Source organism: Amblyomma maculatum, chromosome 8 (genome assembly GCF_055883805.1).
Source record: "Amblyomma maculatum isolate TAMU_Amacu chromosome 8, ASM5588380v1, whole genome shotgun sequence".
NCBI lineage: Eukaryota > Metazoa > Arthropoda > Arachnida > Ixodida > Ixodidae > Amblyomma > Amblyomma maculatum.
In genome coordinates, this window is record NC_139351.1 from 99414785 (window position 1) to 99428644 (window position 13860).

The 13860-nt window shown below is 43.0% G+C and overlaps 1 protein-coding gene across 2 annotated transcripts in view; it reads right to left on the reverse strand.

The window, feature by feature from the left end:
- The window catches only part of LOC146181961 (rho family-interacting cell polarization regulator 2-like), a 132353-nt gene that overhangs the window by 16814 nt on the left and 101679 nt on the right, over positions 1 to 13860 (reverse strand). For both annotated transcript variants that reach the window (XM_084576955.1, XM_084576954.1), the window contains 7 exons: positions 13282 to 13430; positions 12551 to 12689; positions 8582 to 8853; positions 7632 to 7845; positions 4149 to 4264; positions 3367 to 3565; positions 2776 to 2908 (listed from right to left, as the gene is read on the reverse strand). In XM_084576955.1, the coding sequence (XP_084433081.1) occupies positions 2776 to 2908; positions 3367 to 3565; positions 4149 to 4264; positions 7632 to 7845; positions 8582 to 8853; positions 12551 to 12689; positions 13282 to 13430 (1222 nt within the window). The remainder of the gene's footprint in view (positions 1 to 2775; positions 2909 to 3366; positions 3566 to 4148; positions 4265 to 7631; positions 7846 to 8581; positions 8854 to 12550; positions 12690 to 13281; positions 13431 to 13860) is intronic.

A 13860-nucleotide genomic window follows, 5' to 3' on the forward strand; every position in this document is an offset into this window, starting at 1 on the left:
ACTCCAGGTATAACGATAATCAGTTAAACGATCGAATTTTCCAGTTTTCTCAATATTGTTATAAGTGGACTGCATTGTAGTCTTCCTATAAAAGAATTTCGATACTGAACAGAAAAAGAAAACTCATGGCTCTTATTCATATTCCAACATATTCATAATACTATTATCTACAGTTGAACCTCGATGTAACGAACCTCAATGTAATAAAATCCACAATCTAACAAATTTAAAATTTCCCAATCTCTGCCCTATTGAAAACCACATGTATTTCTTTTCGTGATTTAACAAAGTATTTATGCCGCACTTTCGATTGAACGAAGTCCTCGCACGTCGTATGCATATACCAGGAGCCACCTTGACAACGAGATGAAAACTAAAACTTCAGCCGAGACAGACCACATTTTGTATTTGCCTTTTTGTGCGTCAATTTTGCCAGCAGTCAGATATTTGAGAGTGAAATGAAATGATGATGATAGGAACATACTGCCGCGCCATCTGTTGAGTGCATATAAAATTCGCGGTGTTGGAAGCATGGCCTCCGAAATCACCCATGCATGCGCGTTTCGAAAGAGAGAGAATGAACTTCATTGACGAGAATTGCATAGGTGGTATTCCTAGTAAGGATTCCAATGGCTTGGGCTGCCTCCCGAGCACCAATAAGCAGCTTGCGCTGCTCAGAGAGACATACGTAGGCCAGCTCCGCCTCCCAAAAGTGTTTCGACAGAAACGCGCGTGATGGGGTGATCTCGGAAGCCATGGCGGAAATTTCAGCGCAGCGCCTAGAATATACTACAGTACAGTCCGCTTATAACAATATTGAGAAAACTGGAAAATCAAACTTTTATAACTGATTACCGCTGTATCTGGAATGGCGAAAAAAAAAAGAAAAAACAAACAAAAGAAAAGCGCACACACAAGTATTTTCCCATGCATAAAGGCTTGCCTACAAACCAGCGATGAGTAAATCGGGTTGAGCAGCCCTATTCATCGTAAAGAGCATGAAACACTTAATTACAGGATATACATCAATAGCCATAAAATAGCCATAAAAACCATAAAAAGTCGGAAATTTGCACTTTGTTGAGCAGCAGCTGAAGCTTGACAATCGCTGTGAGCATGGCTTCACTGGCGGCCGTCCATTTTGTGTGCACAAAGAAAATTAGCGACTGAATAAACTGAAGGGCATTCATTCCCTTGGGCAGCACCTTGGTGCACTGCCAAGAAATGTGCAACCAACTGCGACATTGCGAAAAGTAGACACATGCTCACGACAAATGCTTTTTAACAGCGATTCTGTTCAAGCCGAAGGTTGCTCCTTGCATAGCGCACAGCCAAATGTGTCCGCAGTAATGACGTCGCCATGACCAGATGTGACATCACCATGACATCCCCAAGGCAGTAATGATGTCACTATGACCGGATGTGACGTGACGTCACATCCCGTCATGTCTAATAACCATAACCGACATCATGACGTCACATGAAGTCATGACCGATGACTTCATCAGGTGATTCATGCATATACGAAGCTGACCCCACCAGGTGTCTGATCCAGTTGTCCTTGCTGCGCCTTTCTTTACCACACAATATACAGAAACAGATGCAGTAAAGCAGAAATTAGCGGCATTTCAAATTGGTTAACAGGAAAGAAAAGGCATAGGTAGTATCTGTCGCACTTTGCCGACAACAGCAGATAGAAATGATGAGTCTTGAAGTATAATCATGAATAACTTAGTTTAACCAAACGCAAACAGCGCCGCTTGTCATCAGTTTTACATGAGAGTACTTTTTTTTTTTTTTTTTTTTTCAAATTCCCAGCGGCAAAAGTGGGAGGTGGATTGATAACATGAGTAAATAAGGCATGCGCACTTGATGCTTGAGCAAAAGATCACCGCGTTCAATGTAGCCGCAATGTGGGCAATGTGAACATATGACAGCGTCCCTTAGATCAGCTGATCTAGAAACTTTTGTTCCTGTTTTCGAATGTTGGATGATGATGATGATGATGATGATACAAGTGGTGAAATCTAGCAGCGGCTTCGAGTACTAGGTGCTGTGCTCGCTCTTATCTATGCGCACATGAAGAAATATGATGTGTTCACTTTCGTTTGCTATCACCCATTATGCTTCTGATATACTAAAGAACATCTGGTGCCATTTTTGGCGCTGTTATTGCTAGAGTTTCTTGCTTATTTCCTGAATTGGCAATTTACAAGTTCTCATCTATTAGCAGTGTCCCACAAACCCTGTTACTTTATTTAGGTAGCAAAAACATGGAAACTTCGATGCAACAAAATTAGAGATTTAATGAAATTTTCGGCTGCATGTAGGGCTTTGTTATAGTGAGGTTCCACTGCATTGTCTTCACCAATTTATTTATTTTTTGAGCAGCGTTCACAACTGCTACAAACTCCTGCATTTTGTAAACCCTACATCTTATTTAACATCGCAACAGGGACCTTGAAGGAAATTGAAGTGATGTGACGAGTGATTTATTGCTCTGCTTTCATACAGGACCTTTCCTGAGCTTCAAAGGCACACATATTGTTACATACTCAGTATGTAATGGGGGTGTGGACTCGTAGTCCAAGCACTACGAGTCCGCAAGACACGTCAGCTTCTGTTTCTTCTTTTGTCCCCTGCCTCTTCTTCCTTATCAGCATGTGACAGTATTATGCATTTTGGCAAAATACATGATGTACCATATCACATTTCAAATAATGCACGGCAAGGAGAAAGAGCAGAAAACAAGAATCCCATAGAGGAACTCCTTACCGTACAATGGCCTCCTGTCCTCGGCAAATCTGTTGGCCACTCGCAGTAGCTTGTACAGGAGCCGAGACTGGTGCTGCAGCTTCTCTATGGATGCCCGCTCTCGGCACCGGAGTGGCCCAAAGGTGCCCAGGCTCTGCGCCAGTGAAAGTAAGTGCACAAGAGGCAGTGCATCGCAGGTTCCAGATTGTGTGTAAGCTGTGCTGTATAAGAACAGAACTAAGGCAAATAAAGTAATTAAACTCGCTTATACACTGGAACGCTGACTACAGTGTGCTCTATCCGTGTTCATAAAATCAGAGCAAAGCAAAAGAATACACAGTGGGCAGACATTTGACCATTATCTGGACATCAATTGTTACAGCTATGAATGAGAGGTAGCATGTGCCTTTTCCCTCAATTTCTTCCTAAGAGCAGAAACCCTCTTTCGTCCCAAGTGAACAAAGATGCTATACAGAGTTATATTAGTGTAGACGTCCCTTCTTCGAACTAATTCGAAATTTTTTTTTCTTAAACTGCTTTCAGATATGGAATGAATTTTCATGATCGAGTGTTTAAAAGGAGTGCAGTAATTAATGAAGTGCAGTTTCTAACCTCGACCAAACGAATACAGTAGCGGCAGTGCACAGCGATGACGCAGTCCAGCTGGTCGGAGCCAGTGGAAATTGTGACTGGACTTGGTGTGGATCCGCCGCTGATTGGGCTCTTGCGGTCTTTTAGCAGCGCAACACCAGAGTCGGCGGTTCCTCCATTCTTGGTCTCTCGGATCTTGTAAGGGCTTTGCCGGATCGGGCTGCAAAAAAAATGCAAGCACAAGATAACATGTTCACTTGGTATAAAATAGAATTTTTTCACTGTCCCATTGCAACTACAATGCTGCAATTGTGCCATGCTTTCCCTCTGTTTTATTATGACCATTTCTTTGGCATATACAGCATTGTGTCAAAAGCAGATTATTGTTCATCAAACCAACATTAAAACTTGTACTACTACAACAAGGATTTACTGTAAGTAGTCATTTCTGTATGAAAAAAACAACACAATGAACAATTAGAAAATGCTTTTAAACATAAAGGGAGAAATTTCAAGCGTTAAGGTATGGCCAGACAATAGAATAAAAAGCAGGCCCGAGTCTTGCCCAGTGCTTCTATTAATGTCAAAGTGCCGGTAGGCTGGCTGCGATTATGCACCGTAGCGTTTGGCACAGCAAACATGCAGATTGTGCATTCATAAATTAACTCAGGGCAGCATATAGGCTTCCACAGTCTTGGAGCATATACATTACACACTCACTTTCTTAACACTGCAAAAATGACTGGCTCATCAAGGTAATCAAAGTGCACGCTGTTGGTTAGCTGCTTAAGCAGGAATCACACCTGCTTTCAGAAGACTCAGTCTCTTCACTGTCGAGAAAGTCAAAGCAGCCGAGGGCACTCTCCACAGAGATGCTGACATTTGAGCCAGTGGATCCACGTCTGTGATGGCTTCGTCTCTGAAAATCAGGCATCATCACGCCACATATTACAGCTCTGCAAAACACCACACCACATAAATCTATAGAAAAACCAAACCAACAAAAAGATTTTACGTTAGTAGGATGGTAGACAGCAAAGAAAAAGAAACCAGGAGCAGAAGAAAAAAGCAGAAATGAAGATAAAATCAGTCGTCTCAGACTATGCATTCCAGCATGCAATAACAGAGCAAGTTACCAAGGTCAACCACCATGTACTGTATATAGACATGATCCAGACCCTCCTGCATGTACTTTAAGCCAGCAAAAAATGGCAGCCAATAGTAACACAAGAAACTTTGCACGCGGTTACTATCCGCCTGACAAGTCAGTATGCCTAGCACACATCACGTTCAGTAGGTTTGTCCCAAAGGCAGGCGCCTTACCTTCTCCATAAGGTTACCACACCAGGCTTCTCGACACAAGGCTATGGGTGGTTGCTTTCCATAAAAAACTAACCAGAGAGCCTTTTAACAGTCATGGTCCTCTCAATTTTATTGCAGAAAGTGACAGGAGAGGGACAGAGAGAGACAGTGGTGACAGAACAGAAAAAAATTAGGTATACAGTAACAAAAGAAGCAGAAATGCAGAATAAACATCAACAAAGAAAGGAAAAAGAAAACTAGTTTGCTTACACAGAAGTGCAAAAGAGTACAAGATAGAAAAAACTCATGCACACAAACATACAAAACAAAGGCTGAATTCTCAAATTCCTTTTGCAGATGACTCATACTGCCATGTAGTATATTAATTCCTGAAAACATCTGCTCTCGCACTTTCTGAAAAGTCAATGCCGACTAAATTCAACAGCATTGTTTAGGCTACTTTTCGTACCTAGATAAGAAATGCTGAAAATAAATATCCCAATACTGTGGATGCTGTAAGCAAATGCTACGTTCAATATAAACTGCACTACTGAAATGTATTTATTTATAGGGTGTTTCATTTTATACAATACAGGTTTAGCCAAAATCATAGCCGTCTTCAGGTACTCAACATTTACAAACATGATTTAACCAGGTATCCAAATGGCCTTCATAAGCAATGTTCCAGCTGTTACTGCGGTTAAAAAAAAATTGTATAAAATGAAATGCCCAGCATACAAAGCAGAACACAGGCATAAGCAAGGAACTAAATATAGCTTGCTGTCCTCATGTTAACTTTTTTTTTAATTGGTTCACATAAAGGGAAAGACGCAGTATCTGTCACACTTGTTTCTGTGGACACCTGAACCGCGCCGTAAGGAAAGGGAGGAAGGTGGGAATGAAAGCAGAAAGAGGGAAAGGGGTGCTGTAGTGAAGGGCTCCACAGTAATTTTGACCAGCGCTGACAAAAACATTTTTTTTTTATACTGAGTCATTCAGCCCTACAAAAAATTCAAAAACCACGCTCAGTAATCAACAAAATATGACAGCATCACAATAAAAATGCATAAAAAAAGATCAAATTTCCCTGTGCACTTTCCATTGCTCTGCTTTCTCATATCAGCAGCCATCACTACAGCATGAGTTGAGCCCAGCTGTGAAGAAGTAATAAAGCATTTCTTTTTCCATGTCACTGAACCCGTATAGTTGATGACAAGAGTGAAAAGTGAATACATATTCCAGGCTTAGTTATGAGATGCCTTGTGAAGTAACAAGTTTCCTGCACCACACTAATAAAAAAACGAAGGCACATATACCATAGCTAACTATCGTAGTGACAGTGTCCTTCAATACTTTTACTGGTCGTGACACTTCGCCAATGGTAGTTTGATACAGCTACTGATTGATTTATTTACAGGAAGGGAAAGCGCGGTAACTGTCTCACTTGTTTTCTGTGGACACCTCAACCGCGCTGTAAGGGAAGGGAGGAAGGTGGGAGTGAAAGTGGAAAGAGAGAAATAGGAGCCGTAGTGGAGGGCTACGGAGTAATTTCGACCACCTGGGGATCTTTAATGTGCGCTGACATCGCACAGCACACGGACGCCTCTACGTTTCGTCTCCATCGAAACGCAGTCGCCGAGGTCGGGATCGAACGCGGGAACTCCGGCACAGTAGTCGGGGGTTTTACCACTGCACCACCCCGGCGGGGCGATACAGCTACTGAAGAAGCCACTAAAGGCGTCCTTGCCTGTCTGAAGGCATCGGAGCGGCGTGGCCACTGACGCTCTATGGCACACGTCAGTGAGAAAAAATGTCTTAAGATACCTGCAAATGTTGATAGAATCTTAATTGATATTACTTTGAAAGAAGTTAGGGGAAAATATAAACAAAGAAAATTTAGTAACACTGCAGCGGGAATTTCGATGGCAACAAATGCATCGTATTTGTGTCACGCCATGCATTGCTGTCATAGAAATGTTTCTTCCGTGTTCCTGAAGCATCATACGTGAATTTGGATGTCCTTGGATGTCCACCTAAATTTGGATGTCCTTCTGAACTGTCCATACCAAATTAGGTTAGGCATCAATTTCGGCCTAAATCTGACTAGTTTCAGGAGTCCAGGAGGCTCAATTCTGGAGGTGGCTGAACGAAATTTGGAGGTCAGCACTGAGTTGCCAATACTCGAATTAGATTGGACACCAGATTTGGTCAAACCAAATTTCAGGAGCCCACAGGGCTAATTTCGGGGCTGCGGACAGGCACTTTCTGCATAAACTTTCTGTGGACACCTATTGCAGGCACCTTCTGCTGAGTCTTTTTTTGTGCCATGAGCCAATTAACACTGATGCATTAAAAAAACTGAGCACTGACTCGCCACGATACAACGGCAGCCGCCTTCGCGGCTGCCTGCCCATTGTTCTCAGAAAGTACACAGCGCCACACTGTGGCCACTGCTGGCAGCACACAAAGCTCCCCCATTGAGTAACGGCGAAGTGTCATGAACAGAAATGTTCTGAAGGACTCTGGCAGTAAGCTACAGCTGTTACATCAGTTTGACATCAAGCAGCAGCATTACAGGTTGCAAAAATGCAATATAAGAGGTCAAAGTACTGATAACAACCTGTTACTATCAAACCTTAAGTGCTACAGCTACTATAAATCTCCATCAGTAAAGATAACAGCAGTTATATTTCGTGGAAGTGGGTGTTGCATTCATGTTAACATACACAGCATTACAGTCACTTGGCACATAATGTTAGGTCAATAATGGCCTTTATCATGTGGCCTCACCATAGTAATGACATAAAAAAGCGGCTGTAGCTATACATGAAAAGAGGCCATTCTTTTCTCCCAAGGTCCTTCATTTACCAAAGAAATAAACCACTTTCCAGTTTTCCCTAGAGAAGGTACATCTTCTCTCTAGAGTCCTAGAGACATGTTGCAGACTAGAAGTGGAGCGTGGTGGCAGTGCAGCAGTTCCTCACCCGAAGCATGCGATCCAGCTCAGCTATGCTCTGCTCCAGAGAGTGCAGCTCGGGGTAATGGCCTTGGATATCTTCGAGGCACGAGCTCAGGCCCTGAACGGCCTCTCGCAACGGTGATGGCGCCGACGAAGGGGGGGACACTTTGCCACCCAATTCGGCCAAGTCTAGGCTGCTGCAGCAGTCTGAACCACTGTCACCACCCATGCTTGACCACCTGGTTGACAAGCACAGAAGTCCGGCAATGAAGGTACCATACCACAAACAACTGCTAGGACTGATCCTGACAAATAAAGCAAGAACAGCATCGCTTGCTCTTTTTTGTTGCACGGTCTCCAGACAGCCACTGGTACCGAAGAGAAATAGTCTACAAACAACCAAATAACCAATATCATTTATAAATGTCCCAAAATCCAGGTGATAACTGGCAGTTGAACGTCAGAAGACATCTTTCTCCTCATTTGAGCACCCTGATGACATGGGAAACATATGCAGTAGCCATGAAGAAGTGGGAAACATATGCAGTAGCCACCAAACAATGTTGTAAATCGCAACTGGTAAAGTAAGTCGGCTTGCCTCAGCTTGTCTTGCCAGTGTGGAAAGGGCAAGGAGCGCCGAGGTCGCCATCTTTTGGCATTTTATATTACTAATGCTCTAAGTGTCTGTGAGGTGACCGTAGCTTTTGTAATAGCAGAAGTAGCTACCGGCACCGTTCCATGATAAAATTGGCCTATGAATGTTGCACGAAACAAAAACTACAAAAAAAAAAAAACACTTAAGATGAATCGTTGGATGCACTCCCAAAATTTTATAGAAAAAACCACTTCTTACACACTGGAAAATATGATATTCTAATGCAGTTAATAACTGTCAGCTACAAAGCTCTTAATATATGTGTGAAGCCATACTGACACAAGGAAGAGGGGAGTACAGTGAAAAAAAAAGCTGCTCACCTCTGAGACGTCGTGGTCTCCACTGCTCGCAGAGTAGGGCTTTGCGGTCGGTTGTGCACGTACGAATTGACGAGGAGCGTCTGACCAGCAGCAGCTCGGGGGAACTCCTCATTAGGACTAGTCAGCACTGAGCTGGGTGCTGACATGCTCCCTGAGCCGATGCTCCCACCAGCACAGCTTCCCTGTGGTGTCAACCGTCGCCGAGACCCGTCCCACTCGGACACCTGCGGGCGCCAGTCACGCTGTCCGGTTTCCAGTTCGTGCACCATGCTCTGAAATGTGCAAGCGGCAGTGAGTGTGTGCGAAGCAACATGTGCCCCTACTAGGCTGATCACGACGACATCCACATTATTGCACGGATGCATCACAGAACAAGGTTACGCTATAAATTTAAAGGGATACTAAGGCGGTTTTCAAATGTGATAACCTTCTAGATTTTAACTGAATTATGTATTTGTTGACCACGCACTCCAGTTATTTTTAAATTATGCATTAAACACCGCTGCAATCGTTGATTGAAAATGCGCCGTTCATCTCCCATGCCCTGCGCGACTGTTGGAGAGGAGGAGAGCAGAGAGGAAAACCTCGCCCATGCTAGCCAATGTGACATCACTTCGAAAAGCTGAAGGCAATCCAAGCCATGCAAGAGAGCATTCAGCTTCCATTGTTTCTCGTCATGTGTGCATTTTGAACATACAAAACAAGTCAACTGGGTTATGTGCAATTAGATCCCTCCGTTCGGGTGCACAAGCACCTACAGCCGCGACGATGTCGTGTTTTACGGTTTCAAGTAATATCAAAAGCTCACAGCGCAATAGATCACTGCTGAGAAGAGATATGTTCAAGCTGACCAAAGGAAGTGTATTCTGATCGAAGCACTTTCGTGACTGTGATAACATGCAGCGTTTATTCTGTGGTGCTTTGTCAAAAGGCATTGTTGAAATATGACACAGTTCCTGCAATTGCTTCACATAAAAGAACCATGTCAGTCATCAATCCCAAGAAGCTTGTTTACTGAAAGGAGGAAAAGTGTGGTAAGGCGCTTTCTACTTTTGACTGCAACCTTCTTTACCTTTTGACAGTTCAGGTCTCATTTGTAATTGAATGTTTGCGTTATCCATTGATTGCGATAAGTATGTGGAATGCAATCCCAACGGGACAAACCATACAGCTCCTGTGCGTCTTATTTTCTTGCGCAAGAGTATACATTCTGCATACAAGCTTCTATAGTGCAACTCATAAGCCGCACACGCTGATGATTATTTGCAAGCGGGCAGGTGACTGAGAAGAGCCTACTGTTGTGTCGCCAGTTGTGTTGGCTTTGCGAGATCGACCCTTTCCCGCATGGTATGCTCCGTCCTGGAATGCTTGCTCAACCCCTGTGTGAGCATTCTTACGAGGCTCAGGTGTATGTAGCTCATGTGACTCAACATAAACGCTTCCAAATCTGGAGCGCATTGAGCAAGGTTTGATTCGACACGTTGAAGCAAAAATCGTCGAAGCTGCTTATATGTTGTCTAATAATTTTGCACCCCATGCTGTCTCATCATGAATAACAGCTACGCGATTCACACGAAAACATTTCACGCAGTTCTTTCTCGTCGGGTGAAATGAACACCAATGAGGCTCTTGTAAGAAAACGCGACATTTCGAAACATACTTGACTTTTTCATCAAGGTGAACAGGTGTTGCAGCTTGACTTTTAACACACGTGAAGCGTACGAAGAGAAAAAGGTTCCCTAAGCTTACAAAATGTGTCGTGGCTCAAGCTGCATAGTGCGCGGGTTTGACTTGGTCTCCAGCACAAAAGTTCTATCAATGTCCTATATGCATTGCAGGGCCTGCTTGCACGAAACATTTAGGTGCAATCTTATTCTGGTTTTCAGTCTTAGTCAAACCTTATTGGAGTCTAAACGTTCCCCAGCCGATAAGATGCTTGCATGAAACAAACTAGACCGGAATAAGACAGAAACTGAAGACTCATAAGACTGGAACCTAGGCTGCCCGAGCAATCTTATCCCAATTTTAAAATCAGTTGAACATGGCTGCCCTGCACTTGGACTGCCTCGAGATGCTCGCTGAATACTTGTTGTGCCACGAACATGTGTTCCAAGGCAAAACGAATCCTCATTAGCGAAGAGCAGCTGCAACAACGCTTATGCTTCGGGCAGGGTGGCATAGCCTTAACGCCATTCGGCCCGAAGTCAAAAACCCGACAGAGGTGGCTGTTTGCCAGCGTTGGCATTGCGAGAGAAAAACCACGAGCATGGTGCTAGCTGACGGTAGCTGGCAGCTGACATGGCCGAGCACTAATTGGAAGTAGGATTACGTTACGTTTGGCAGGCGCTGCAAGCTCGAGCCTCTCCTTCCATATGAGAGAATGATATCACAATCAGCCTACCAGGATCCTAGAATTCACTTTATCCCTAGGCCACGCAGGCACGTTCATACGGCTTGGTTAAAACAGGGCTTTATGTGTTGGCTGGTAGCCTACGCTACGGCATCACACCCTTAGAGGCAGAGCTTAAGTATCTCCCATAATTTTTTTTTTCCTAGAGCCACAGATTGTTCATAACACCCAGCACTGAAAAACAGATGCCGACCAAGGCAGCCACATTTTCCCTGTGGTATTGCACTGGCTATCGGGGACAAAAGTCTGTGGACCACATGTCTGGCGATTTCGGACTAGAAGTATAATGTAAGCGAACTGTCACTATTTCCCTAGCACACATGAAAGAACTAAAGTCCAACTTTCCCATCAACAAGTATGGATAAAGACTATTGGTCGATATGAAAGTTATTCGCTTTCGTTGCAGTTTGCGTGGTCCACAGAATTCTGTATCCAATTAGGACTGTAAATGGTGCATTGTTGTTTTTGAGCAGTCTGTGGTAAAAGTGTATGTAATCTGCATACAGTTCTTTTGAAAGCCAGGAATTCCTACTCTGTGTGTTCGTGTGGTGCTTCTATGCAGAACTGAGTTGGTGTAAAGTCTCGGTAGGAAGGCGTGACAGAGGATAGAGTGATAGAGGATCAGGTCTTGAGGCGATATAAATAAGGAATGCAACAATACCACTAAACAGCTATGCTTGTCAGTAAAACCAACGAGACTGAAAGTTGATCACAAATGCGATCAAGTGACATCACAATATCATCACATATATGTCTGCATCACCAAACCTCAATTAGGCGATGCAGGGGTGGGGTATAGAGTAAAAATGCCGGAATGAATGGGACATGCTGGCGAGCCTCAATAAAATAATAATGTCACTACATATTAGTACTTATTTATGTTTAATGGTTTCAAGTAAAAGCAAAAACTTTCCTATCAATTCAGTTCTTACAGCCAATCTGTTTAATTAAGTCTAGCCATACCTAAAAAAATACTTAATAGGTGGAAGCTATTACAAAAATGATAACCAGGCCACTTTTGCATTAAGCATAAATTTACTTCACAAGTGGCTGACTTAACATTACAACCGAATAACCAGTATATATCAGCCATGAAAAGCAGCCTTGCACTTCAGCCTCTATCATCTCGCTGTAAAATTTCGTGCTCAACTTTATTCCACAAACTTTTTAACCATCCTGTACTTCACAGCGAAATAATTAATGAACCACTGTACCTCTTTCATCGCATTGATCCCATTCGCAAAGTCGGTATCGATCATTGTAACACAAAAACTTTCAGTCATTTATGTCTCTTATATCTCGTGAATGGAACCATCTTGCCGCTGAAATCATATTAATTGATAACCAATTTTTTCGCAATTCTTTAGCTAACATTATATAATTAGGTGAAATTTGTATATCATTTTACTGCATTCGTTCTAACTTTGTATTATCTTGTACTGCTCCCCTCAGTAATGCCCCTGGCGCTGAGGGTAAATAAATAAACATCCTTTCTTAGAACATGTTCTTATAATAAACATCAAAACGCCAGTGTAGATGTAGACAGCAGCCAGTCTCACCCCTGTCCTTTCAAGGATGGTGTCATTCCTGAATGGTGAGGTACCCCGCCGCCTGGTGAAGGGAGAGCTCATTACACCGAGCACTGGGGGAGACTGCTTGCTGCCAGAGAGGCCATCTTCCATGCAGCCATGGAGAGGACTGAAAGAGTTACAAAAGCCCAAAGCAAGGTACCATTTTAGAGCATTAAAAAGATAGAAAATCTAGCTTGAATTGCCAAACAGCTGGAAGGTACTAATACAATACTGCCTACTGTCAACTAACAGGTCGCTAGTGTTTGATGATCAGCATCACACATTTTACGTCAAATAATGGTGACCTGATAATACAGCTAGTCATCATGGAAGCTATCATTATAGATAAAAACAAGGCACACCATCATTTCTTAATCTCATTTAACTATCTCCTATCCATGATGCATCAGGAGAAAATTAGTGTGTGCGAGCGAAGCGGGGGTGGGGGGGGGGGGGAAGAGGCTGAATTTATTTTTATTTTAGAAAAAAAAAAAATGGCCTTACCCCCAGCTTGGTTTCCCCCTACAAAACTTATCACTTATGAAGGGCCGACCCCTCCTCACCTTAAATCAGAAGAGAATAGAATGGAGCATGAATGGAATAGAGTTGTAAAGATTTGTTACGGTGACTCCCTCTGAGTGGAAGTGCAAGCAAGGAAAAAACTTGTGTAATGCAAAGGCAGCCTGTTTTGCTGTTTATGTATTTCCCATTTCACTCACTTCCAGGTGATGACAAGATTAAGCTTGAGCGATCCACTTGAGTTGAGGTTGATGGTCATCAGTTGTGAATGTGAGCTGAACAGTTCCTTGATCTCACAAGACTTGTTGCCCAAGAGAACGTTCTTCCCCAGACCGCGAACTTCTACAGCCTGTCAGTCATAAAGTGGCAAACAGAAAAATGATGAGTCTTCACAAAACTTTGTACTTAAATCACAAGTAAAGATTTAATGCCATGAAATGTTACCGCCACAGCACTGCATTTTCAAACGATGTAGAACATGATGCATTACATTTATCCTTGATCTCACAAGACTTGTTGCCCAAGAGAACATTCTTCCCCAGACCGCGAACTTCTACAGCCTGTCAGTCATAAGTGGCAAACAGAAAAATGATGAGTCTTCACAAAACTTTGTACTTAAATCGCAAGTAAAGATTTAATGCCATGAAATGTTACCGCCACAGCACTGCATTTTCAAATGATGTAGAACATGATGCATTACATTTATCACATATTCAGTGTTGCTACGTAACAGCCTGACAAAGAACGTGTTACAATAAAATATAGGTGACAAGCTGATG